Source organism: Mustela nigripes, chromosome 2, assembly GCF_022355385.1.
Source record: "Mustela nigripes isolate SB6536 chromosome 2, MUSNIG.SB6536, whole genome shotgun sequence".
Classification (NCBI taxonomy): domain Eukaryota; kingdom Metazoa; phylum Chordata; class Mammalia; order Carnivora; family Mustelidae; genus Mustela; species Mustela nigripes.
Window position 1 is genome coordinate 88,432,478 of NC_081558.1, and position 25,144 is coordinate 88,457,621.

Sequence of the window (25,144 nt, forward strand, 5' to 3'; positions counted from 1 at the left end):
TCCGGCTTTATTGTTCTTCATTGCACATAGCGCTGCCTGACATTTTATTATTTATGTATTTTTTTTAAAGTTATCTCTTTATTCTCTACCCTAGAAGGTAAGCTCTATGAAGGTAGGAATTTACCTCACTTGTTTAATGCTGTGTTCACAGTATAGGCACCTGGCACATAATAGACATTCAGGAAGAATTTGTTAAGTACTGTTGAGCGTTCAAGGTAGAACCATCATGTCTTATTTTTTCCCTTTCCCCCCAGATCTCAAAGGTGCAATGTTTGTGTAATTAATGATTGTGGATGACTCAAATGTGTAAAACTCCTCTTCCCCCCGCCCCACCCCCTGTAAAACTCCTCTTTATCTCTCCTAACTTGCGTGGCAGGTCAGCCGTGCAGAAGCTGGGAGCTGAAGTGTTTGAGAAGGTCTACAGCTACCTCAAGAGAGCAAGGCACCAGAAGGCCAGTGAAGCCGAGATCCAGGCAGCTCTAGAAAAAGTGGTGCCTCATGCCAGTGACTGTTTTGAAGTTGACCAGCTCCTGTACTTTGAAGAACAGCTGCTGATCACAGTGGGTAAAGGGCCCACACTCCAGAACCCTCACCAACAACTGTCAAAAACAAGCAAATTCAAGGGGGCAAATCCATTCAACACGTAAGGGGGGCTTCATTATGGGAAATGGGCTTTAGTTTCAGTTTCTTGTCAGGAGGAGTGAGTCCTTTAGAGAGTATTAAACCGATCTGCCTCTACTCTGAGTCCTGGGCCAGTCAGTGTTGGTCTATACTCGGAGGAAAGCTTATGGGACCGAGTATGGCTTCCTGAAAAGCATTCTCTCAAACATGCCCTTGGCCCTTCCACTGGGACGGACCACCCCTGAGATGGCCTGGAAGAACCCATCTACCCTGAGCCATTTCCACTTGGAGGACCGACTCGGTGCCTCCTGCCTCGAGTCTCATGTGCTCTATGGTCAGCCTGCTCCCTCCTTAGGTCGCTGAACACAGGCCTCTGACACACTGAGCTGCTGACCAGGAGTCACGAATCTTCGTCTCAAGTGACCTGTTTTGGGCACTTTTGCCCTTCTCTGGCTAACAAGCAAGATGTGTATAAGGACCTGGACTAAAAATCCAAAAAGCAATTCTCTTCTGTGATTTATTCTCCAAGCTCATTCATGGAGTATTGAAGACTTTTATTCTTAATAAATATATTTTACCTGGTTACAAAATAAGTCACCTATTTTATCTTTTCCTTATTTAGAAGTTTGCTGATGAATGTAACACATCTGTGGTGATTACTACCAAGAGCAGCTCACATTAGATTCATTTCGTGCCTATTATGTGTCAGTACTGAGCTCTGTGCTTACAGTTTAAAGGGCCTTCTGTCATTCGATCTATTCACCGACGAGAGAGACAGAGAGAGGAGAGATTACCCCCATGTTTGAGCGAACTGCTTATTTATTCAGCTACCAGAGCTGAGCTGAGCTGTCACCACCCCCTCCCCCGGGGTCTGTCTGATTCCCGCGCTGGAATCTTAACCACTAGGCATGTGGGTTTTCAACCAAGAAGCTACATCAGACTTTGTCGAGGAGCTTAAACATACACACGTTTAGGGGCACCTGGGTGGCTCAGTGGGTTAAAGCCTCTGCCTTCGGCTCAGGTCATGATCTCAGGGTCCTGGGATCAAGCCCCACATCGGGTTCTGCTCAGCGGGGAGCCTGCCTCCCCCTCGTTCTCTCTGCCTGCCTCTCTGCCTACTTGTGATCTCTGTCTGTCAAATAAATAAAATCTTTAAAACAAAATACACACATTTAAACATACTGTTAACGAACTATCCTGACGCATGTGAGAACACTAGAGAAGGCTTTATTTGGGATGATTAAAATAGGGGAGAGAGACAGGGCTTAACGCCAAACACAGCATGCAAAGCTGGAGATTTATACCCCAGGGTGGGACAGGACAGAGCAGGGCTCGAGGGATGTCAAGTTACAAAGAGAAGACACGTAGAGTAGGGGAGATTGTTGCCAAACTGACTTCACAGGACTCTTGCTGAAGACAGGTCGGGGGTGACCCGAGAGCTGGGGTGGTGGATTCCCACTAAACCACCTTTACAGGATTCTGGCTACACTGGACTCAGCAGGCTGGAGACAGGGCCCACCAGGCGGAGGCCCAGCTGAACGAGCGCTCAGAGGAGCCAGTCTAAAGTTCTGTCAAGGAGAGAAACTTTATAAACACCCAGCCTCAACCCCCTCCTGTCTCTGGGGAGGCATGGGGCCAAAGCCTATCTTCTCTTACAGAACAATCTGGTGAGCCTGACACACGAGTTATCTAGCGGTCAGCATTCTGCCCTCCGCTAATGATGGAGGACACTGAGGCAGAGTGTCCTTACCGACCCGTTATGGTGGTGCCCTGCCCCCGCACAAGGCAGTGCCTTTTAGACTAGTGTTTCTCACATTTGAGTGTCAGCATCAGCATCACCAGGAGTGCTCGTTAAGACAAATTCAGGGCTCATCCCCAGCATTTCTGATTCAATAGGTCTTGGTGGAAATGGCGACTTTGCGTTTCTTACAAGTCCCAGGGGAAGCTGATGCTCCTGGTGTGAGAACCCCCTCAGACCACCGTTTGAGACCCTCCCTCCTGCAGCCTCTCCTCCCTGTGTTGGGAGCAGTACTTGGTCTGCTGGGGGCCTGACTCATTTCACTAACATCTCTGAAGGTGGTATGAGGACCGGGAAGAAGGCCCAAAGACTTCAGATGCCTTGCCGTGAATACTCTGAAGACGCAGTGGTTGGGAGGGAAAAGGTCAAAGTGTGACTAACATGGCTTCTGGGAGTTCGATGGGATCAGTTCAAGGGCAAGGCAGCACAGTCAACGTGCTCTATATCTCATTCCCACCTCTGCCCAGCAGCCAAGGGAACCACGGGAACCCACAAACTCTGCTGTGCTCCCGGGCTCATGAACATCACTGTCCTGTGTTCCCTCAACTCCCGTACACTGTGGAGAGGTAGAGGTGTGTCAAGCCCTTATCCTTGGCCGGCAGGTGATAGTTGTGTTGCTGATCTCACAGCCCCTATGTCTGGGGCAGGAAAAACAGGCCTCAAAAATGGGCTCCTTCCCGGGGGTGGAAACTGAGACTTCACAGAATTCTGACCTTGAGCCTGTTGTTCAAGCCCAAATCCAGAACTTGTAACCCCTACCAGGGTAGAATATTGACGATCAGGTTTGCCCTGGGGGGCCTAGGACATTCCCATCCTGCTGACAGGGAAGAGCCCTCATTCCCTGGAAGGGCTCCTCATAGCTCCCATATCCTTTTCTGACCAGATTTGAAATGGATCCGGAAGAGGGGGACAATAGTAGCAAGTTATAAAAGTTTCTGAATCTTCTTACTAATGGTTTTCATAACATTAGAACAGAATACTTGTGTGAGTTGCTGGGTCTGAATAGGAAACAGCTGCATTTCCAGTATTCTCTTCCATCTTTCACAAACAGATGAATGTGCCCGGGGAACAAAACCCCGGATTTAAGAATGTGTTGATAGGGTCATTCCTCTAGCTCTGTGGCTGGAACTACAAAAACTGACTCCCCCCCCACCCCCCAAAAAAAACAGACTCTCAGGAGAAAACCACTGTGTGCTTCACTGGGAGTGAGGGCAGTAGTGCTAGATGGAAGGTAACAAAAAAAAAAAAAAAATCGCTTTTTATTATTACTATCGGGAAAGTACTTTCCCCTTCAGTCTGACTCAGTCTGGATTTCGAATGACTCCAGGGTTGATATTAATCACAAATCAAAATGCAAAAGTGTCGTTCACTGGGTAGAAACTGGCGGGGGGATTAAGGAAGGCAGAAGGTGTCGTTATGAACCGGTCACAGGTAGGAGACAATAAAAGAACCCCGCTGGCTTGCTGCTTTGTAATATATATACATATATAAATATATATGTGTGTGTATATATTTCACAAACACCAGTTGACCTTTCCGCTTTCTATTTATGCAGAGGAAATGCCATCAGCTATTTTGGATGATGAGGAGATAAGACACACACAGGAGAGTGAAGGAAGTTAATTATTTAATGTATTTGGGGCTGAGGTTGGAGCAAAAGCTCTGGGTCTGTTATAAAGTCCAGCCATCACAGTGGGCTCAGGATAAAGGAGGCTGACAAATTAAACAGTAGCTCTAAGGGGGGAAACACCCCACTCTTTTTTCAAGATGATGGGATCAGTAACTAATGTGTCAGAAGATCGTGCCAGGCCATGGAGAAAATAAAGCAGCAAAAAAAAAATGGAAAAATGAGGCAAAGAGAAGGGATGTGTGTATGGGGGTGGGAAACGGGATGGGGCAGGCTTGGACACACAGTAAAGAGTGTTGGAAACTTCTGCAGGGGCTTCTGGGTGGCTCAGTTGGTCAAGCTTCTGACTCTTGATTTGAGCTCAGGTCAAGATCCTGGGATCAAGCCCTGCACACTCAGGGCTGTATCTTCTTGTCCCTCTCCCTCCCCCACCAGCGCTCTCTCTCTCTCTTTCTCTCGCTCTCAATTAATTAATGCTTCTGCCACAATCTGCATAAGGGAAAAAACACAATACCAGGTGACTTGGATTCTAGACTCACTCTTGCCATTTACTATGCGATCTAGGGCAAGCCATTTCCTCTGTCTTTTCCTGCCTATGTCTGCACACTGCTGTGAAGAGCGGATAAGACAAGGTGATAGGCTCCATCACAAGAAATTGGCAGTGAGGTTCAGCCTAATGTGTAGAAATGCTTCAAACTGGAAGATGCCCTTCACTTTGGAGGAGGACTCATTAGCTTGATTGTCAGGCTGCCTGACACCCCATCATTGGAGACTCATCCCTGAAAGCTTCCTTAGTCTTCCAAGATTCTACTACTATGCAAGCACACCCCAAAATGGTTAGCCATTTTCAGCTGACTCTTGACTAGAAATTAGCTGACAGTCAGCTAAGAGCTGATAGGGTCAAGAAGAAGGGAGCTCTGGAAAGCAAGTGAGCTCTGAGTCCTCACAAAACCTTACCACACTTCACATTTTAGGACCCTGCCCGTGTGACCCCCAAAGCAAGCCGTGTCACCAGTGCCCTTAGGAAGCTCCATTCTTTTTTTAAGGGGACGAAGGAACATCATTTTTTTTTTTTTAACAGTGTATTGCTTTATTGGGGGGGGGGGTGTTTGGGAGGCAAGACACCATGATGAGAACAAAATCAGTTAAAGGAAGTACAGGTACAGGAAGCAATAATGTTAAAATAGTAAGACACAAAATGGAAAACTGCAATCATTTTCTTAAGAGGACTTGACTCGTGGAAGATAGACTTTAATCGCTGTTGCAAAAAACATCTGTATGAAATAGAAACTGGTTTCAGTAATATTAGTAGAGAATATGTTCTGGAAAGTGGAGGTAGCTGGATGTTACTGGTCCAGTGCATATGCATTATAAAATAATACATTTATTAGGAATATCAAAGTCATTGGCATCTATGCAGAATTGAAATCTTCACTCCAAGAAGAGTATTTTCGAAGTAGACTTGTAAGGTTAGATTGGGAGACAATCTTCAAACAGCTAGAAATTTTTTTCTCTTGAAAATATGGTGGCTGTTTCTTTCTCTGAAAGATTGAATTTTTGTTTCCAATTCATCCTTCTCTGGACCCACCATATTATATTCAGTAGCCTTATATTCAGTAGCCTTCCCAACCCCATGCGGGAAGTAGATTTCCCGCCCCTTTGACTCTGAGTTGGGCCACAGAACTAGTCTGGGCGGAGTGACCATGTAGGAGCACTAGATTTCGTGGTCTTGCGTCTCTGCTCTCACCTGCTAGCCCGCCCATCACAGGGGGAGGATGAGAGATGGGGAGCAGACCGGCACCAGCCAACCTGCAGTCATCCCAGCCAACGAGGACTAGAGCAGAACCTCTCCAGGCGATCCACAGACTCTCCAGCCAGAAGTGAATGTTCATTGCCATAGGCTCCTCGGGTTCTGTGTTTATTACGCTGCATTATTACGCTGCAATAAACTAACCAATATACTTGACATCACTCTCTATTCCTTCTCTTAACACTTCTATTATCAAGTCCTCGGGCTTCCTTCTTGTTGGCATTGATTTTTATAAATTTGGGGGAAGTTTGCTTCTAATGAAATGATTTAGTGGTTTCTCAGAAAAAAAAATGAAGATCCTCCCCCCTCCCCACCCAACCAAAACGGTGGACCATGAACTCTGTCCTTCCTGGCTCTCAGCACGTTTCCAGACAGTGTGGTGCAGGACCTTGGAGCCTACCAGGACCACTTCATCTGCAGATAGGGTCCATCTCTTCCTCGGATTTTACTTCTATGTGTATTGAATTCCTGTCGCCTACCAGGAATCTAGGCACACAATTTTGAATGATAAGCATTCAACATGCAAGAGAATCAGCCAAAATGTCTGTTAACAGATGAATGGGTCAAGGAGATGTGACATATGTATGTATATACACAACAGAATATTATTCAGCCTTAAAAGAAAGGAAATCTTACCATTTTCTACAGCATGGATGAACCTGGAGGACGTTATCCTAAGTGAAATAAGCCAGACACAGAAAGTCACATGCTGCAGGATCTCACTTTTCTGAGGAATGTAAAAATGTCAAGATCATAAAAGTGGTGGTTGCCAGGGCTCGGGTTGGGTTGTCAGATGTTGATCAAAGGTTAGGATGTTCAAGTTAATACAGGACAAATAAGTTCTGGAGATCTAATGTACAGCACGGTGACTCTAGTTAGAAGTAATACTGTAGGGGCGCCTGGGTGGCTCATTGGGTTAAGCCTCTGCCTTCGGCTCAGGTCATGATCCCAGGGGCCTGGGATCGAGTCCGGAATTGGGCTCTCTGCTCAGCAGGGAGCCTGCTTCTCCTCATCTCTCTCTCTGTCTGTCTCTCTGCCCATTTGTGATCTCTCTCTCTGTCAAATAAATAAATAAAATCTTAAAAAAAAAAAGTTAAAAAAAAGTAGTAATACTGTAGTACTGTGCACTTGAACTCTGCTGAGGATGTAGATTTTTTTTTTTTTAAGATTTTATTTATTTATTTATTTATTTGACAGAGATCACAAGTAGGCAGAGAGGCAGGCAGAGGGGGAGGGAAAGCAGGCTCCCCGCTGAGCAGAGAGCCTGATGCAGGGCTCCATCCCAGGACCCTGGGATCATAGCCTGAGCGGAAGGCAAAGGCTTTAATCCACTGAGCCATCCAGGCACCCCAAGGATATAGATCTTAAGTGTTCTTACCGCAGACACAAAAATGAAAATGGTCATGATGTGAGGTGACAGATGTGTTAATTAGGTTGATTGTGGTAGTCATTTCACAATGTATGAGTATATTAAAGCATCACCTTGTGTACCTTAAATATATATAGTTTTTGTTAACTATACCTCAGTCAAGCTGGGAGAAGTTTCATCAGGCAAATACAAGGGAGGAAAAGATCTTGCAGGCCTGAGGAACACAAACATGGAGGACAGAGCATGTGGGTTCTGGGGAGTTTGAAAGCTGTTGGGGCTGGTGGTACATAAAATGTGAGGACCATTACGTCAGGTTTGAGAGGAAGGTGTAGTGGGCAGCCTCCTCAATAGCCCCCAGTGATCCTCCCCTCTGGAATTCTGGTCTTGTGCAGTTACTTCTCCCATCGCCTCATGGTGGCCTGTGTGACCAATAAAATATTGTAGAAATGGGGCTGACTTCCGTGACTAGGTCATAAGACATGGATTCCATCTTGCTTTCTCTTAGATTGCTCATTCTGGAAGAAACCAGCCACCATGTCTCCAGGACCCTCACACAACTTTAGGGAGTGGTCTATCTGGCATAAAATTGAGGCTTCCGCCAATATCCAGCACCAAGTTGAGTCACCTGGGAAACAAATTGCCCAGCTAGTCAAGTCTTCATTTGACTGCAGCCTTTGCTGACATCTCAACTAAAGCATCATGAGAAACCCTGTGCCAGGACCATCCAGCTAAGCATTGCTTAATTCCTGACCCATGGGTGCTGAAGCAGTAAGTGTCCCCTGTGGTGTTAAGTCACTACATTTCACAGTATGACTCGGCAGTAGATCACTCATACAGAAGGCAGGGCTCAGATCTGAGCTGTTGGGTTCCTCTGCTGTGCGGGGCAGCCCCTGAAGAGGTGTGAACACGCCATGGCTTTTGGCTCTGAGACTACATGGAGGGCCGGTTAGAACAGGGTGAGGCTGGAGGCAGACAGGTGTGGTCTGGGCGAGAAAAGATGACATCAGGGCCCTGTGGAGACAACACAAGGGCACCAGGGGAATGGAGGGCTGACCTGAGTGGGAGGGGAGGATGACTCCTAGGTTTGTGGCTTGGGTGATTGGGCCCGTCACAGAGCTGGGGATACAGGAGATGCAGGGAGGGCAGGGGAGAGGAGAAACACTGAATCCATTCCTGGGTGTGTTGGGTTCGGGGTGCTCGTGGGGTACTCAGGGGAGGAGGTACAAAGGAGGTAGGCACAAAGCTGCAGGTGTCTGTGAAATTCTTACATTCAGTGGATGCATGTAATGAGCTCCAGACCACATGGCAGTGGGTATTTTCAGTGCTGGACCTGTGAACAACGAAGGGTAGTGCTGCCTTCTGCAGAATGCCACTTCCTTTGAGGCTGCTGGATTTGATTTCAGATACGTGAGTGCTCCCTAAATAATAATCACAGCATCTACCCCTTTTGGATGAAACTCAGCTGGCCCAGCCTGAAGCTCTCTGCTGGCGGCATCACCTCCCTGCCCCTCCACCCTCCGCTGTGTATTCTTCAGCACTCAGCGGTTCTCAACCTTGGCTCTGCATTCGAAACTCCTGGAAAATTTTATGAGGATTAAGTGGAATCATTTAAAATTTCCTGGTAGATGGTCGACGTTGGTCGCAGTCTTCTGTCTAAAAAGTGAGATTAGACACTTATCTTTTTCTCCCTCTCCTGGACCCAAAGGGATCCTATCTGTAAAAGGGTTTTGTGAAATGCAAAACTTTATTCAAATGTAAATGATAACCTTTAACTTCAGGAGAAGTCCAAGATCTTGGTATTGTTAACTTTTTACTATGGAAAACATCAAACTGTATAAAAGTAAAGAGAATAATATAATAAGCCCTTGTTATGGAACATCACTCAGCTTCAGAAATAATCAATTCACAGCCAATCCTCTTTTATTTCTATTCTCACCCACTGCCACCTCACTGCATTATTTTTATCATAAATTTATAAATACCTCAGTATGTATCTCTAAAAAAGAATCTTTTTTTAAAGCTGTAATACTATTTTCACACTTGTAACTGTACCAGTAATTCCTGTCTACCAAATAGCAGGTCAGTATTCACATTTCCCATCTTACTTTTTGTTTCTTCAAATTAGGATCCCAGGAAGGCCCAGCTGCTTCAACTGATAGATCTCCTCGATCTCTTGTTATGTACAGATTCTGCTTCCATCTCTTTTTTCCCCTTGTAATCCATTTATTGAGGAAACCAGGTCATTGGTCTTATAGAGTTTCTTTGAGTCTAGGTTTTACTGGTGGCATCTCCTCATTTAAAAAAATAAGCTTTATAATTTTTAAAGAGATTTATTTATTAGAGAGTGAGAGAGTGCGGGGGAGAGGCAGAAGGAAAGTATCTCAGAGAGACTCCTTTCTCTGTGTGGAGCCTGGCAATACAGGACTCTAAGATCATGACCTGAGCCAAAATCAAGAGTTGGATGCTCAACCCTCTGAACCACCCTGGTGCCCCTAAACTTTATTTTTTTGTAGCAGTTTTAGATTTACAGAAAAAGTTGTGAAGATAGTACAGAGTTCCCATATAGTCTACCCAGTTTCCCTATTATTAATATATTAGCATGGTACATTTGTTATAATAATGGACCAATATCAATACATTATTATTAATCAAAGTCTATACTTCAGTCACATTTCCTTAGTTTTTATCTAATGTCTTTTTTCTGATCCACGATCCTATCCAGGATACCACATTATTACATTCAGTATTCAGGAATCCTAAAGGTCCCATTTGTTGTGACAGTTTCTCAGACTCTCCTCATTTTCAGCGACCTTAACAATTTTGAGGTGTGCTGCTCAGGTGTTTTATAGAATGTCCCTCCTATGGGGTTTAATGCTTTCTTCAAAATTAGATCAGGATATGTCATTTTGGGAAGAACAGAGCTCACATTAAGAACTGTATCCATAACATGGTATCAGTACATACCATCAACATGACTTATCACTGTTGATATTGACCTTGAGTCACCTGGCTAAAGTATGTTTGTCAGGTTTCTCCTCAAAATTACAAATCATTCCCACCACCCCCTCCCCTTTCCATAGTGTCCTCTCTGGAAGGAAGTCACTATTCACAGCCCACACTTAAGGAGTGATCAGTTGTGCTCCACCTCCTGGAGGACAGAGTATCTATATAAATTATTTCAAATTCTGTGGGAGATAACCCTTCCCACTCATTTTTTACTTATGCATTACTTTCTTCAGTAAGCTCTACACCCAACCTAGGGCTTAAACCCACGACCCTGAGATCAAGGGTCAAATGCTCTACCGACTGAGCCAGCCAAGTGCCCCTACTTATGCATTAGCTATATCAGAATGGACCCACAGATCCTTATTTTATACTTTGGGTTATAATCCAATACTTCTTTATTTTACTGCTCCAATTGTTTCAGCTTTGGCCACTGTGAGCTCTTTCAGTTAACTCGTGGGTCCCCATCCCTTTGACAAATTCCTATCAATATGGATTTTTTCTCTTTTCATTAAAAATAAAAGATATCTCACAAGATGCTCTAGGTTTATCATGTATTCCTCAGGTGTATTTCTTGTCCCAGTGCTTGAATCGGCCATTTCTCCAAGGGGTCTTGGTTCCTTTATTAGAAAATGGTATTGGAAATCAAGCTCTGGACACTGGGTATGCCTTTTGCCACTGAGTTAACCCTGCTTCGAGACCCTCCCCCCCAGCTGACAGAGTGAGGAAATTTGTGCATACAAATCTTTGTATATGCACATATCTATAACTATTTCTGTATGTAACCATCTGTATCTAAGTTAAGCTCAGCACAATTTCATACTGATGTCTCCAGCTCTAATCCACTACCTCGTGGATCATTTTAGCTTCTTCCTGATATTTAAAAAAAGTTTTTTTTTTTATATCTTATAAAATGGTAGTTAGATCCAGATTCAAATTCAATTTTTTGGCAAGATCATTTCATACTAGGTAGTGTGTTCTTCCATCATGAAGTATACAGTATCTGATTTTCTTTTGGTGACATTAATAATCATTGATGATGATGCCTTACGATCTGTTCAAGTTTAAAAAATACTAAAATCATGATTGGCTCTGTTTTTTTCTTTAACTATAATACCCTACATTATAATCCTATATTATATTATAATTATATAATTATAATTATAAAGGTATTATAATACCTTTCTTTGATTAACTATAATACCCCTACTCCTGCTGAGCAAGGAGCCTGATGCAGGGCTGGATCCCAGGATCCTGGGACCATGACCCAAGTTGAAGGCAGACACTTAACCAATTGAGCCACCCAGGCGCCCCTTCTGTTTTTTGTTTGTTTGTTTGTTTTTTATTTTTAGTATTGAAGTATAGTTGACATAAGACATTATGTTAGTTTCAGGTGTACCACAGTGATTTGACAAGTCTGTACACTCAGTGCTCTGTACACTCACTCAGTGCTCACCACGGTCAGTGTGGTCACCGTCTGTCATCATCCAACGTCATTACACTATCACTGCCTCTATTCCCTATGCTGTACTTCTCACCTTCATGATTTATTTTATAATCGGAGGTTTGTGCCTTTTAATCCTTGTCACCCGTTTCACCCATCCACCCACGCCTTCCTCATTATTTTTCAGATGAATTCCTTCTTCAGCATCTTCTGAGGATACCATTGAGTTATTTTGGGTTTTGAGTACCATTATGAACTTGGAGTATCTCTCAAGGGACACAGCATTGCTCCGTGATCTACCTCCAGCCTTTACTTCTGGATACTCTGCCTCAGGAAGGTGGAGTTGGGAGAAGCTGGTCTCCCCCCACAAGAGGCAGAAAGCAGGGCAGAGGCAGAGAGCCATTTGGAAATGGATGGCAAGACTGGGGAGGAGGGAGAATCTTTGGAGAGTTCCATGTTCATTCATACTGAAAGAGCTCTGGTTTCCAAAGTCATTAATCCTTATATAGCTGTTGCCTTGGTTTCACAGAATTTTCCACCTTGCCTTAGAACTAGCTGAATCCATCTTTAAAAGCCTCCTCCTAGAACCAGGAAAGAAAAACAGCCTGAAGGCCTGGGAAGAGCATGTCTCTCCCATGTAGGAGAGAAAGCAGGTCACCTTTGGAATGTTAGGGGTAACTGTTAGGGCACTGATTGCTTATTAGTTACCTGAAACAAAGTTAAAAACCACCACCAGGGATTCTGATCCAGTTGGTCTGGGGTGGACCGTGCAATTGGCAGTTTTTGTGAGTTTTCTGCAAGTGTTCAACGGGGGCCATTTCCAAGCCCCCCAGAACTCTAACAGGCCAATGAATTTGTGCCATGTTTACAGTGTCATCACTTTGATCCAGCTGCCTGATGTTGGCTGCATTCCAGATCTTTAATAGAAGACATATCACTCTGCCCCTACCCTTGCTCCAAGGATGGTTACAATAAATTTGTGCTGGGCTCTGCTCCAAGCACCTTAAACATTTCACTACCTCTGTATCATCTTCACTTAAGAGATGAGCGCTAGGGATCTGAGAGAGTTAAATGACTCGCTAAGGTCACAAGCCTGTGTCTGGACAGGTTCGTGGGCTCTTTCCTATCACATGCTATCTCTTACAGGCTAGGACTTTAAGCGCAGGCCCTCTTAAGGAGCTGCACCTTCCCTTCCTTTGCGTAATAAATAGTGACTCTTGGTGTAGGGGCTGTCTGCATGGGACCTAGATTGGGGTGAGGGATTCCGAATGCCTGTTCCTCAGCATCCGGTACTAGTAGCCTCCACTCCACCTTCCTTCACAGATCGGGGGTCTGGTGTGTATGAGCAAGGTCCGGAAGGCCTTAGGCACTTCCACTTCTGATCCTCCCCACGAGCACAGCTCACACCCACAGCTTTCCACACTTACCCTTCCCCTGAAAATCGCATCAGTCCTATCCTATGCTACCTGTCCTATTCGCTGCCTATCGCCACCCCCAATTTCTCTCTAGAAAACACTTATTGACCACCCCTGTCCTATGATACTCCCAAATCAAAAAATGCCCCCATGCACCAGGGCCATAAACTCTGACCTCACCCTACCTAGCACAACTTTTCCCCGACATTCAACCAGCCACTGGGTCCCGCGCCCCCCACTCCGCCCCGCAGGGCAGCTGTTAAACCTGTCGCTCCTTTCCATCGCCACTGCCCAAGGACAGGCCAGGTCTCCGAAGCCGGCTCGGCCTCAGTCCTTCCTATACCCGGCTCCTGCCCCGGGCTCCGTGTGCCACCGGAACCAAACCAGCTGCGGCTCCCTGACGCTCCCGCGCTGCCTCCAGCCGCAGGCCTCGGCCCCAGGGAGAGCCTGCCCCGGTAGCCCGCCCCGCCACCCGCCGGCTGCCGGAGCCCCGCAGGCCGGGCTCTGTGACGGAAGCATGACTTCCCCGCCTCGCTCGGCGCCCGGATCTCGGGCCACGCCGCCTTCGCCCCGCCCCGCCCGGGGCCCAACCCGGACGAGGCTTTCAGTTCCCCCGAGTCCCGCGGCCGTCGCTGGCTCCCCGGGCCTGCAAGCCCCGCCCCGATTGGCTGGCACCGGGTCCGCCTAGCCCCTTGGGCCCTCGGGACGGCGACGGGGACAGGCGTGGGGCCATGGCCGGGATCCGCAAGCTGGAGCTGGAGGAGGCCCTGACGCTGGGGTCTGGCTGGCGCCACGCGTGCCACGCGCTGTTATACGCGCCGGACCCAGGGATGCTTTTCGGTCGCATCCCGCTCCGTTACGCGGTCCTGGTGAGAAGGGGCGCCCCGCCTTCCCCCCGCCCCTACCCCTACCCCGCCCCCCTCCTCCTCCTCCCCCGGGGACGCCGGCCGGGCGCCCGGGCGACCCCGCTGTCCCCTCCCGCAGATGCAGATGCGCTTTGATGGGCGCCTCGGCTTCCCCGGCGGCTTCGTCAACATGCAGGACGGCGGTCTGGAGGCCGGGCTGAATCGCGAGCTGACCGAGGAGCTGGGCGAGGCCGTGGCGGACTTCCGCGTGGAGCGTGCAGACTACCGCAGCTCGCACGCGGGTCCGGGGGCGCGCATCGTGGCCCACTTCTACGCCAAGCGCCTGACGCTCCAGCAGCTGGTCGCTGTGGAGATGGGCGCCCCTCGGGCCAAGGACCACGGGCTGGAGGTGGGGCCCGGCCCGAGAACCCCACCCCCATAGCCTCCCTGCCCACCCCCCCCCCACAGCCGATCCCCCACTTTCCTAAGGTAGTTAGGATCTTGGGCTTCTTTCATCTGGTTGACAAGCCACAGCCAGTGCAGTCTCCCCCCCGCCCCGGTTAACTGGCCTCTGCAGTTGTTTCTCTAGAACACACCTAACCAAATCTCTCTCCCCGCCTCAAGCGTTGCATTCCAGGCCCCTGATTTTCTTGGGTAGAAGATGCGGCCTGATAAGTTGTTGTTAAGCTAGGAGAGTCGGGGAGTCAATTGTTAATGGCGATGGTTTTCAAACTTTGACAGGTATCAAAATCAGCTGGGAGCCTTATTACTGACCCCACTCCCAGAATTTCTGGTTCAGTGGGGGAAGGAAGGAGGGAAGGACCTGAGAATCTGTATTTTTCAAAAAGTTTCTAAATGGTGCTGATGTGGCTGGTCTGGAATATTTTTGAGAACTACTGGTGAAGGGCCAGACATACATCCTGGAGGCAAGAGGCACTGTAGGTTTAGTGATGTAGGAGAGATTAGCATTTATGAAGCTGGATGGCATGGTCATTTGCCTGCAGAGAGCTGGGCCCACTAGGTATAAGAAATAAGTCCTCAGGCCTGGTTCTGGGGGACTGATAAGGGATGAGACCTGATCTGGAAAGATTGGTCTAGGATGAGCTACTTATCTTGTCACATGTCTCCTTCCTTTCACAGGTGCTAGGCCTGGTGCGAGTGCCCCTGTATACCCTACGGGATGGTGTGGGAGGCCTGCCTGCCTTCCTGGAGAACACCTTCATTGGAACTGCAAAGGAGCAGCTGCTGGAGGCCCTCCAGGATTTAGAACTGGTGGAACCTGGTTCTCTTACAGCCCGGAAGATCTCCCTACCTCGCTAGAGGCAGCCCTCTGTGGACCCACGGAACCTGAGATGAGGATGTTGGTACAAAGGAAGGGAGGAGTGAATGGGGGAGGTTTTCTCTTTCAGGCCTGAGCTTGATAGATGATAACAGATTAAAAGAAGTATGTGCAGTATGTTTGAGCAGAGGGCCCCCCCAGCAACTCTCAGCATCCAGAGCAAAAATCTGCAGCTCATCCTGGGGCCCTGGCAAATTCCCAGAGCTGGCCTCCTCTCTGTCCGTGTGCATACACACAGCATGGCAGTCCCCGGACCTGTGAATGTGCAGTCTGTCCCCACATACAAGCTGATGCCTCCCCGCAACCGCCATGTGCAGTTTAACTGGAAAGTGGCATGTGTGGGGTCTAGCTTATCATCGGAGCCATCTCCTTGATGGGGAGGAACCTCTGATCCAGGGGAGATTCTCTGCCCACACTCGTAGATGGCTCTTCTCAGGGGTCTAGCCCAGCATATGCTTGCTGCAGAGGGGAGAGAAACAGAGGACCTTTTCTCCCTGAAAATCGTCACATCCTTGCTTGGGTGTTGGCAAAAGCAATATACTCCTAAAAGGTAGTAGAGGGTCCTAACCAGATTCCTGCCCACTTCTGAAATTGAGCAGAAGGCTGAAAAAAAATGGCCTGGTCTCCTTGGACTTGAACTTCTGAGTCCTGGTGCATCTCCTCCAAAGCTGTCATCTAGGACTCCTTAGACCGGGGACCTCAGAAGGGAAGAGACCCAGCCCTGGTCTAGCCCTGTCCTGACCAAAAGAGCCTGCCATTAAAGAACGGCTTATAGCTGAGCCTCAGAGCCCTTTGGTTTTTTGGACAAATTATTTGTCTGAGGTATTGGAGATCTGGGGATGAGAGAGCCACGGGTCTTTCTCTCCATGGGGTTAAAGGGCTAAATGGCAAATATCTCCGGCTTCATGGGCCACATGGTCTTTGTAGCATCTGCTCAGCTCTTTAGTTTCAGAAGCAGCAATGAACAACAGATAATGGGCATGGCTGTGTTCCAGTAAAACTTACTTTATGCAAGGAGGTGGACAGCCACCTGTAATCAATTTAATTGATGCCTATTTACATGTTTCGTTTATATCAGTGTTAAGAAGGAAATAAAAGATTGAAACAGGTCTCGCCTTGAAAGGTTTTACTTTTTGCTAAGGTGGTCTGGAAGGGCTGGCCCTCTCTGAAGAGCAGGTACACTGAAAAATAAGATGAAGTACCAGGTAGGAGGGTGGGAAGAATATTCTGGGTATTCCAGGAGTAGCACGTGTCAAGGTTCTGAGGAGAAATCTTGGCAGATTATCCCACATCAAAGAGAGGGGAATTAAATTCCATTTCTCGATTGGGGTGGCAGAGGAATAAACAAAGAATTTGTAGTCCTCTTTAATTTGCCAGAGCATGGTCTAGAAATGGAAGAAGGCCAGTGTGATTAGGCTCTAGGACGCAAGGGGAGAGGATGCTGGAGAGGCGGGCAGGAGCCAGATGGCATCCCACAAGGCATGGCCAGGGGCTGATGGTGTGTGCAGTGCGGACTGGAGGGGGTAGGAGAGGGACCTGGGAGATAGCGGAGGGCTGAGCCATGGTGGTAGAGAACGTGGGAAGATGTGGATGCGTTTGAGAGCGGTGTTGGTGGCGGCATTGATGGGGCCTCTGGTGGGCTGAGTGTGAGGGGAGGTGAGGGGAAAGAGTGTCTTCAGTTATCCAAATTGTGGATGGAGGGGAAGCCTGGGTCTGGGGGGAGAAGCTTGGGCAGGGGACAGAATCAAGGTCATTCTGGGTGTGTCGAGACAGAAATTTGTGAGTCATCTGCATAAAGAAAGTATGACAATTTGCCCAAAGAGTTCAGGCAGGGAAAGGAAAAAGAGGAAAGGGTTCGGGATGGGGTCCTCAGAAGCCAGGGGCTCCGGGTTCAGGAGGAGGAGAAGACCGTGTTGAAGAGGCTGAGGAGTTGAGAGGAAGCTGCATAAAGACAGTGAATTCTGCCAAGGGCTTATGAGAGTTTTGGTAAAATGAGGGCAAAACTGTCTGTCCATCAGATTTCGTAGCTGGAGGTTTTTGGTAACTGTGAGGGGAGCAGTTTCAGGAAGGCGTGGGATGGGGGTGGAAGGCAGACCCCGGGTCAGTGGGTGGATAGCGGGGGACTGGACAGAGGAAGAAGTTGGTTCTGTGGGCGTGTGGAGAAAGGGCTTGACACCTGGAGAGGGCTGCGGGGTTGGCAGGAGACCAAGCGCGAGTGTGTTGATGGGAATAAAGCAGAGAGAGGCGGTGCTGAAGGGGCCCCGTCCCTGAAAACAGAGGAGGGCCAGAGCCTCTGACAGGAAGAGGGGACAGGCCCGCAGCATGACGGGGTTCAGAGAAGAGGGAGAGGAAGGCAGAGAGGATGAAGAGTGCTAAATTAGTGGTGGGATGACGGACTTGGACTGTCTTGATGGAAATGAAGGGAGACTAATCAGCTGGATGTGGGCGGAAAATGCTCCCAGAGGTACCAAGTCATTCGTCACTGCATGGAAAAGCAAGTTGGTTCAAGAAATAGCAGAATGGGAAGGCAGTGTCGAGCTAGGGGTCGGTTCAGAGCAGGACCCGACTGAGGACCCAGAGTAGGACACCTTCAAGATGTGTCCCTGGGCCCTTGGGTGGATCACGGGGTGGGGGACATGCACGTGTACTTACCCCTGTCTTCCCATCCTTGGTGTTGAGCAGCTGGGAAGAAGCTGCTGGTGCCCATTTGGGGTTTTACAGGGGAGCACCAGGAAGGGAGAGAGGCAGGGCGGGAAAGAGGGTCAGCACTAGAGAAGCCCCAAGGATGGATGGGCTGTGGGCTAAGAGGTTTAATCTGCATACAAAGGGAAATGAAGACAGGGGCTTCAGGGGGCAGTTAGCGAATTAAAGATTTCCTAGAGGCAGAAATCCAAGCTGTGGGGTGGTGGGAGGAGTATTTGAGCCCCAGAGGGATGCTTCTGAAATTGAAAGGTGAAGCCGGCACAGGTTAAGTCACAGGTCAAGTCAAAGTCCGTGTGATGAAACCAGACACAGATGTTGGAGAAGGTAGTGTGAACTAGGAATCACCATCCTTAGTGAACAACAGGAGGGACCCAGGAGAGGGCAGCGGACATAACAGGGCAGCAGGAGCCTCCGAGGAGAGGGGCTGAGCAGCGGTCAGGAGGGACGGCAGGAAGCAGTATTGTCCCCTGGCACTTCTTGGCCCTGGAAGAGTCTGGGGTTGGGGATAGGTCCTGGGCAGGTCTGCCCCGAGCGCATACTGGGGTATAGTCCGGCTGCATCTTCCACCGTGTCCATGCGGCCACTAGATAGTCCTACCTATCTCCTCTGCTCCAGAGTTCCCGTAGCCCATCTCTATGCCTCCTGGCACTACAGCCGGCGTCTACTTTTTTATTCCTACTCAGTCTCCTTATTTTGTAAGTCTCTGGTGATGTTCAGGGAATCCGTGGCCTTCCCGTGGCCTCCCCGTGGCCTCCCACGCACATGCCCTCCCAGTCAGTAGCTCTTGTCACAGGGAGCCACCTTGAAGGTGTCCGTCGTTCTGTGGCTTGAGTGCATGTCACTGGCCTCGTCCCCCCAGTCCACAGGCAGACCAGGGGTCCTGCAGATTTTTCCGCTGGTTTCTCCCTCTCTCACCCATTGCCATCCTGCTGCTGGATGAGGACACCTGGGTATGGTTGCCCACAGGGATCTCCTTGACCTTGTTTAACCAGCCATCGGGTGGAGAAGACAGCAGCCTTCCTAGCGGTCCTCGCTCCCTCCCTTAGCTGCTGCAGCACCTGACCTATTCCCTATCTGAAACACGGGGTGTATGATTCCTGCGGAGAGGGCTCACTGCGAACAAGGCTTTGAGGAGGCACTCCCGCCCCTATTTATTGGTACCTGATGGCGACCACGTTTCGCTCCTTGTTAGTGCATTTGTCTCTGGGAGGCTGAGTGGCCCAGGCTGCCTCCTCCCCCCACCCCAACTCCACAACAAACATATTTCTGCTTTTCTCAGCAGAATCAGCTACATGTTCACACTTCTCAGTTCAGTGCTTTTTCCTAGATAATGCGACTGCTAGTGCTGAATTAACACTTCTGGGCCCCAGGCTGTCCTGAGCCAAAGTTGTACTCAGTTATCAAGTTTCTGGCAAGCCTATTATAAGCAGAAACATCCAAGGGAAGGGTAGCTTCCCAGTTACTTGGGTCCTCAGAGGCTGCTAAGTGAAACAGATGAAGGTAGAGGGTAGAGAAATGGGAAGGGATGTTTTCTGCGAGTTTTAGTTTATTACAGAGAAAAAAATTTTTTTTTCCATACTTTCTACCCCACACAGACAAAATGAATAGGAAAAAATATTAGAAGAATAAACATTTGCTCTATGGTAAAATTAGTGATGGCATCAGAATTTGAGCCAAACTAGCAGACATTGACCCTTGACCTATCTCAGAGGGGCAGAAGAGCTGGAGGTGAAGGGATTCTATTTAAAATATGATTCTGAGGAAAAGGATGTGGGGTATGGTCAGAGTAGAGGAAAAAAAGAAACATCCAGTCGATTTAAGGCTACAGATCTCCGTAAAGGAGAAACCGTGTGGCCTCAGCTCCCCTGGCCCCCATCTTTTGTATCTGACTCTGCTTGAGTACGGAGTTCATGTTCCCTCCAGTGGTAAAGGCAGCCTGGCAGAAAGTCGAAACCACCTAGTAGGCAAAGCAACACTGGGGTCCCTGGAAGGACAGGCCTGCAAAGGAATCTCCTCACCAACAGACTGGAGGGAGTCTGTGTGCAGACTTTTCCCCAAAGTGCTCAGCTCCCCCTGATGCAGAGATGTGAACCCATGTCCGGAACTGAAGGGGTTCCCTGCCCCTCTTGGGTTCTGTTCCTCTCCATAGGCATTCCCAGCTGATGCACTGGCAAGGATACTCCTTTTGCATGAAGGGAGATGACCTCTGGGTGGGGTTTTCAATAATTATAAAAAGCCCTTAGAAAAACCCCAGTGAGGACAGCTATTACCCCCAGCCCCCTCCCCCACCCTCCATGGGTCACTGAGGACAGACTGATCAATGCACAGCCTCTTTTTGTCTAGGACCAATTCCAAGGTGGCCAATAGACAATCCAGAGCAGGGTGAGCTGGTATGTGGCCCCGTGCTTGTCTGAGAGCCAAAGAACAGAATTGCCTCTAATTAAGTGAACAGGAAATGATAACATGAGGTCTGTCCAAAAAAAAAAAAAAAAAAAGAAAGGAACCCTGGATGTAAATGATAAAGAGTGAGCTCTGAAAGATTTATTCCAACACACGGAAGCAGGGTTTGCTCAGGGAATAAGAAAACCATGGACTCTGGAGTGAGGGGAAAGACGAGAAGCAGGTAGGAGCACCGAAGAAGGGCTTTAAGGAGACAGATCTCGCCATTAGCTCAGAGCCCCACTAGGACAGCGAAGAGCACCGCCCACACTGGAGGTAAGTACCGTGGGTGTCAAGAGCAGGCTTAAGAGAACCTCCTAGATGACAACAAGCACCAAGCAAGGAAAGTAACCAGAGAGAACGAAGGAGGTAGAGAGATGACACAGTAGAAATCCAGAGTACTGTCAGTCGATGTTATGGAGATATCTCTGGACTTCGGCTGGAAGGAGGGTCGTGTACGGTCATCAGTCAACAGGTGTGCCACTGCTGGGGGGTGTTGGTCATGGGGGAGGCGTGTGTTGGGGGGGGACATAGGGGAATTTGTGTGCCTCCTTCTTAGTTTTGCTGTGAGCCTGATACTGCTCTAAATAACAAAGGCTTAAGTATTGCCAGGCAGGACACATGTTAAGTGAGCAATATTTTAGGAAACAAGAAGAAACATCCCCTAAACTAAAGGAGATCTCAACCTGCAGGTGGGACTCCCTGTGTTCAGAGGAAGGGAAAAAAGATAAAATCTGAAAAACAACAGTAGGATGCTGTTCTTTATTCCAAGGACATTGGTGAGGCAGGAAAATTAGGGTCACCTGAAGTAGCAGAAACCTCCTGTCTACCCAAACAGATACTCAAAGGCAAAAGCATGTATATTACCCACATAGTCTATCTGGAAAACAACAAAAATGTTCATAGCAGTCTACAAGACCAATCAAAGCAAAGAACTGATCAACGGGGAAGAAACTTGCGAGCAGTAGCTCCTCTTCTATACAAACTTAGTACTAAGTAATTGTGCTAAGGATGGGTATAAAATAATACAAGTGCCAGCCATTGAAAGAAAGATGTATAATGTAAAAATAAAGTAATGAACAATTTGATGACTATGCTTTATCCCAAATTGTAGATCATTCTAGTAAAAGTTAGGAGGGAGGAGATGGGAAAAAGCATACAACTATGATAATTTTACTGGGGAAAGGAATGGGTCCTGTTTGGCTTCTGAAGTTGATAATGACCTCGGGTTGGATTAAAAACATGACATTTTACTATTTCAAGGGACATGCCAGAGCAATGGGATTCTGGTTGAATGGGAAAAGATGGGCAAAGAATACCAGGCAGCTGCTGTCAAAAAGTAAATAATTGTCATAATTTTAATATCGATGTCAAAAGCATGGGGGAGGGGGACTCAGAACTCTTTAACTGATGAAGAGATTGTCTACAATGATCACATAATCAGCGTGAATTTCCAATGACATACAGCAAGATCTATGGGAAACGCAAGAAAGAATCACCAGAATGTCTTTGGGAGACCGCAAACACACCTCCTCAGTCCCAGACAGTCCCTGCGGCTGGGCAGTCCAAGCTCTTTTCTTCCTCCTCAGAGCAACCATATGAAATGGAGACACTGTTATCACCACACTCCAAATAAAGAAACTTACGTGCAAAGATCAAGAAAACAATGACTATACTTTGCCTAACAGATAAAGATTGAACTCTAACCCGAAGCTGAGCATATACATTTCAGGACCCAGGAAACACTGGGCAAGTTAGGTCCTGGGCCTTGTAAAACCTCACCCAATCCTCTCCAGTCTTGTATCACTTCTCCCAACGGAGAGAATACGTACCACATTGTGTGACCACAAAATGAGGAAACTAGAAAGAAACGTCAGGAGTTCTAAATTGTTTTTTCTTTAGGCTTTTTCATACTGTCTGAATCTTTTGCAATATGCATGTATTCTCTGCTTGTAAGTGACTAGTTAAGAAATATTTTTTCTTCTTGTGAGTTTACAGAAACCCAGCCTCCCAGATTTAAAGAAACGAGGAGGGGCACTTGTGTGGCTCAGCCGGTTGGGCACCTGACTCTTGGTTTCCGCTCAGGTCATGATCTCAGGGTGGTGAGATTGAGCCCAGGGTGGGGGCTCCCTGCTCCATGGGAGTCTGCTTCTCCTTCTCCCTCTGCTCCTCTCTCCATCAAGCACTCTCTCAAATAAATAAAAGAGTAAAATCTTTCTTTAAAAAATCATAAAGAAATAAGGACAGGACTCGGGGTGGAAGCAGGACCTATCTCAGAATAGTGGGGGAATTTATCAAGTTGTGGGAGGGCCTAAGCCCCAAAGAGAAAATGCAGAGTGGAGCCCGACTGAGCAGGTGTGGTCCCATGTCCCCTGGGACCCTCCTGCAGCCAGGCCACCTGACCCTGCAGTGTGGTCTGTGACCTGGGCTGGGCCCTCTGGGTGGCTGGGGAAGAGGGGAGCAGATCTAAGGAAGGAGAAGCTCCCCAAGGGGGGGTGGCAGTGATGTGTCACAAAGGTGACCGATATTTTTTTAATGTTCATAATTGCTTTTTTCAATTATGTTCAGTTAGCCACTGTATAGTACATCATTAGATTTTGATGCAGTGTTCGATGATTCATTAGTTGCATATAACACCCAGTGCTCATCACTACACATGCCCTCCTTAATGCCCATCACCCAACTACCCCTTTCCCCACTCTCCTCCCCTCTGAAACCCTCAGATTATTTCCTGGAGTCCAGAGTCTCTCATGGTTTGTCTCTCTCTCTCTGATTTTTTCCACTCCCTTCCCCTATGGTCCTCTGTGCTATTTCTTATGTTCCACATGTGAGTGAAACCACATGATAATTGTCTTTCTCTGCTTGACTTATTTCACTTAGCATAATCCCCTCCAGTTCCATTCATGCTGATGCAAATATTGGGTATTCATCCTTTCTGATGGCTGAGGAATATTCCCTTGTGTATGTGGACCGCATCTTCTTTACCCATTCGTCTGTTGAAGGGAATGGCTCTTGGCTCCTTCCATGGTTTGGCAATTGTGGACATTGCTGCTCTGAATATTGGGGTACAGATGGCTCTTCTTTTCACTACTTCTGTATCAGACAACTGATTTTTTAAAAGGCCAGGCACTCGCAGGTCCTTTTTGTTCCGATAGGGGCAGCACTAGGGGTTCCCTGCATTTTAATCATCTCCTTTTTAGTTTTTTATCCTCTGACCCACCAGAGCTAAGAAAACCATGTGGATCTTAGGGTTACTGAGGTTCAGTTCCCTTTGATGCGGGAACCACAGCCCTTCTGCCCTCCCTTAGCTCCCTCCTGCCGCAGGTACAGTTTATCTCCACAACTCTCACTTTTCCTTCTAATGTCACTTCCTGAAGGTAACATTCTCTGGCCCTGACCTTCCAGACTAGATTAATTTCCTTCATACTATATCGAAAATGATACTATAAAATTAAAGAACACATGACCCTCAACCAAAAGTAGGAAAGAATATTAAAAAGTTGTGCCAAGCAATTTGTTGTCATTTTCTGAATTTTTCCTGGATTTTGTCACGTGTGTGGTCTTTTTTGCTTTTTAAAGTTGTGATTTGATATCCTAAGTTGGTTTGTTTTCTTTTTCTTTTCTTTTTTTTTTTCTAATTTTGGTTGTTGTTGTTTTAAGAGCAGTCCCAAAATTGTATAAGATTCATGTCCCACAAAACCTAGTGCTGCCCGTGTTTAGAGGCCTGCACCCCCTTGCTCAGATGGGACAGGAGGACACTTTCATTGTCTCCCAACCCCAGAAGCCGCTCATGCTGGGACTGAGACCAGAAGGAGGAATTCATGGTTTAACCTTTTTTTTTTTTAGCTTCTGGGATGTCTGGGTAGCTCAGTTGGTTAAGCATCTGACTTGACTTTGACTCACTCAGGTCATGATCTCAGGGTTGTGAAATTGAGCTCCTTGTCTGCCTCTATGCCCATCATGGAACCTGCTTAAGATTCTTTCTCTCCCTTTGCACCCCCCATTAAAAAGAATTAGCTTTTTTTTCAGCTTCTCAGGCTAAATTGAATTATTTCTTATTTATGCAATAGATGGTAAGCTATCTAAATTTTCTATTCTAGAACTTAAGGGTGATGGGAAGAAGAGATGAGGGAGAAAGAGTAATTGAATCTCTGTGAGCAAAAGGTGGCTGGGACACCAAAACAACAAAAGGTGTTTGCCAGTTACCATTGTCATATAATGAATCATCCCCAAATTCAACAGTCACTTTATCTTTCACAACTGGGGTCAGAGAGAGGCTGGAGCTTGAGGAGGCGGGGGCAGGCCAGGTGTCTCTCCCTGTCCACACAGTCTCGTAGTCTCGGGGCCTCCCAGCATGGCTGCCTTCGAGCCGCCAGCCTGCTTACGTGGCAGGTCAGAGTCCAGCATGGTGTTCCAGCAAGCACGACGGAGGTTGTGTGGCCTTCTCTGACTTAGCCTCAGAAGACACAACTGCACTTCTGTCCCCTTCTGTTGATTACAAAGAAGATGTAAACTCACACAGCTTCAAGGGGTAGGTCAGGAGGCAGGAGGCTCATCTCTTGATAAGGGAGTGACAAAGGTGGGACAAAGATTTTTTATTAATTATTAATTTAGTTGACACACAGAGAGAGGGAATACAAGCAAGGGGAGGAGAAGAAAGAGAAGCAGGCTTCCAGCTAAGCAGGGAGCCTGATATGGGGCTCGATCCCAGGACCCTTGGGTCATGACCTC

At 47.6% G+C, this 25,144-nt stretch overlaps 2 protein-coding genes across 7 annotated transcripts in view; both read left to right on the forward strand.

Moving 5' to 3' along the window:
- The window catches only part of NEK11 (NIMA related kinase 11), a 245,163-nt gene extending 243,970 nt beyond the window's left edge, over positions 1 to 1,193 (forward strand). For 5 of the 6 annotated variants that reach the window (XM_059390919.1, XM_059390921.1, XM_059390918.1 and 2 more), the window contains one exon: positions 377 to 1,193. In XM_059390919.1, coding sequence (XP_059246902.1) covers positions 377 to 647 — 271 coding nt within the window. In that variant the 3' untranslated portion in view covers positions 648 to 1,193. The remainder of the gene's footprint in view (positions 1 to 376) is intronic. The other variant, XM_059390923.1, reaches the window with a different exon arrangement.
- A 12,473-nt stretch (positions 1,194 to 13,666) lies between these two features.
- Positions 13,667 to 16,380, forward strand: NUDT16 (nudix hydrolase 16). Its single transcript, XM_059387974.1, has 3 exons — positions 13,667 to 13,956; positions 14,072 to 14,341; positions 15,073 to 16,380. The coding sequence occupies exons 1-3, from the start codon at positions 13,819 to 13,821 to the stop codon at positions 15,250 to 15,252; spliced, it is 588 nt and encodes a 195-aa protein (XP_059243957.1). The 5' UTR covers positions 13,667 to 13,818; the 3' UTR covers positions 15,253 to 16,380.
- Positions 16,381 to 25,144: the final 8,764 nt, after the last annotated feature.